Below are 1,093 nucleotides of genomic sequence, written 5' to 3' on the forward strand. Positions count from 1 at the left end.
ATGTCTATTCTATTAACATTTATCTATCTGTAGAATGGGGCAGTTTTAGGATGGTATTGTTTTTCCGGGTGGATCATCTCAATAAGTGGTCCTCCTAACTGTCAATCATTCTTGTGATATGTTTCTGTAAGGCCATCCTTTGTGCTCGTCCTCATTTTCACTTACCACACTGGAAAAATTATCTAGAAATAAATAAAAATTTCTTAAATTAAGTGTATTCACTCTTAAGTTGAGTAGGTAGGTTTTATGTGTTTTCTTCCCAGTTCATAGGGCCCCATGCCTGTCTTTACCAGGGGCCACAAATTTCCTAAACCCGCCCGTCCCTTCTTCACATAACCAACCAGATTCTTTCTCAGGTTTATTCATAACATGTTACAGTTTAACCAAAGTGTCTGTAATTTGTTTTGACTCTGACTACTTTCCATTATTGTAAGTAAGGGGAAGCGAACGCTCCCCAGGCAGAACAGGGCTGATTACGATGCAATAAGGGCCGTTTGATAAACTGTTCTGTCTTTGCAAAGATACAATTAAAGTGCAGACTGAGTGAAATCCATCGATCTCTGTTTATTTAACTGGAGAAAATAGTTGACTCCAGGGTCTATAACAATCAAAGCACTAGCAAGTTTTGGTCTTTAGAGTCAAATCTTTGCAGCTAACATTCAGATCTATTTGTGGCAGCTCTGCGGTGCTCAGATTTGCTCAGATTAACTGGATCTGGCCTCACAATGCTGCTTTGTTGCTTAGACAGATTAACACATCAAGTGACCGGAGGCGTGGGAGAACCTTGCTCACTTTCTCCTTTCCCATTTCTTACACTGGTCACTGCCATCCCACATCCAGAGCAACAGCGTGTAGAATGGCCAGGTTGCTTTGGTCATTTCACAGGTGAGTGCAGCGGTTCTGATCATTAAATTGTAAAGCTTTGAACGGTTTACTTTAAGCAAAGACTTTATGGTGGATTTCATCTGTTTAATTTAGGCAGCATTAAATAAAATTACTATTTAACAACAATTTGACTTAATAAAATAGATTTTACATCAAAGCAGATTCAGTTCCGCAGCTCATTCAGCAGGAATTCTCCCTGAATGATGAA

The 1,093-nt window shown here is 39.3% G+C and overlaps 1 protein-coding gene across 1 annotated transcript in view; it reads right to left on the reverse strand.

Annotated features, from left to right (window-relative positions):
- The window catches only part of LOC107100630 (guanine nucleotide exchange factor for Rab-3A-like), a 7,848-nt gene extending 7,019 nt beyond the window's left edge, over positions 1–829 (reverse strand). Inside the window, exon 1 of the mRNA XM_015399202.1 lies at positions 793–829. Coding sequence (XP_015254688.1) covers positions 793–829 — 37 coding nt within the window. The remainder of the gene's footprint in view (positions 1–792) is intronic.
- Between the last annotated feature and the right edge of the window lie 264 nt (positions 830–1,093).

The sequence above is a fragment of the Cyprinodon variegatus genome, unplaced genomic scaffold, assembly GCF_000732505.1.
Source record: "Cyprinodon variegatus isolate N-32 unplaced genomic scaffold, C_variegatus-1.0 Scaffold994, whole genome shotgun sequence".
NCBI classification, from domain to species: Eukaryota; Metazoa; Chordata; class Actinopteri; order Cyprinodontiformes; family Cyprinodontidae; genus Cyprinodon; species Cyprinodon variegatus.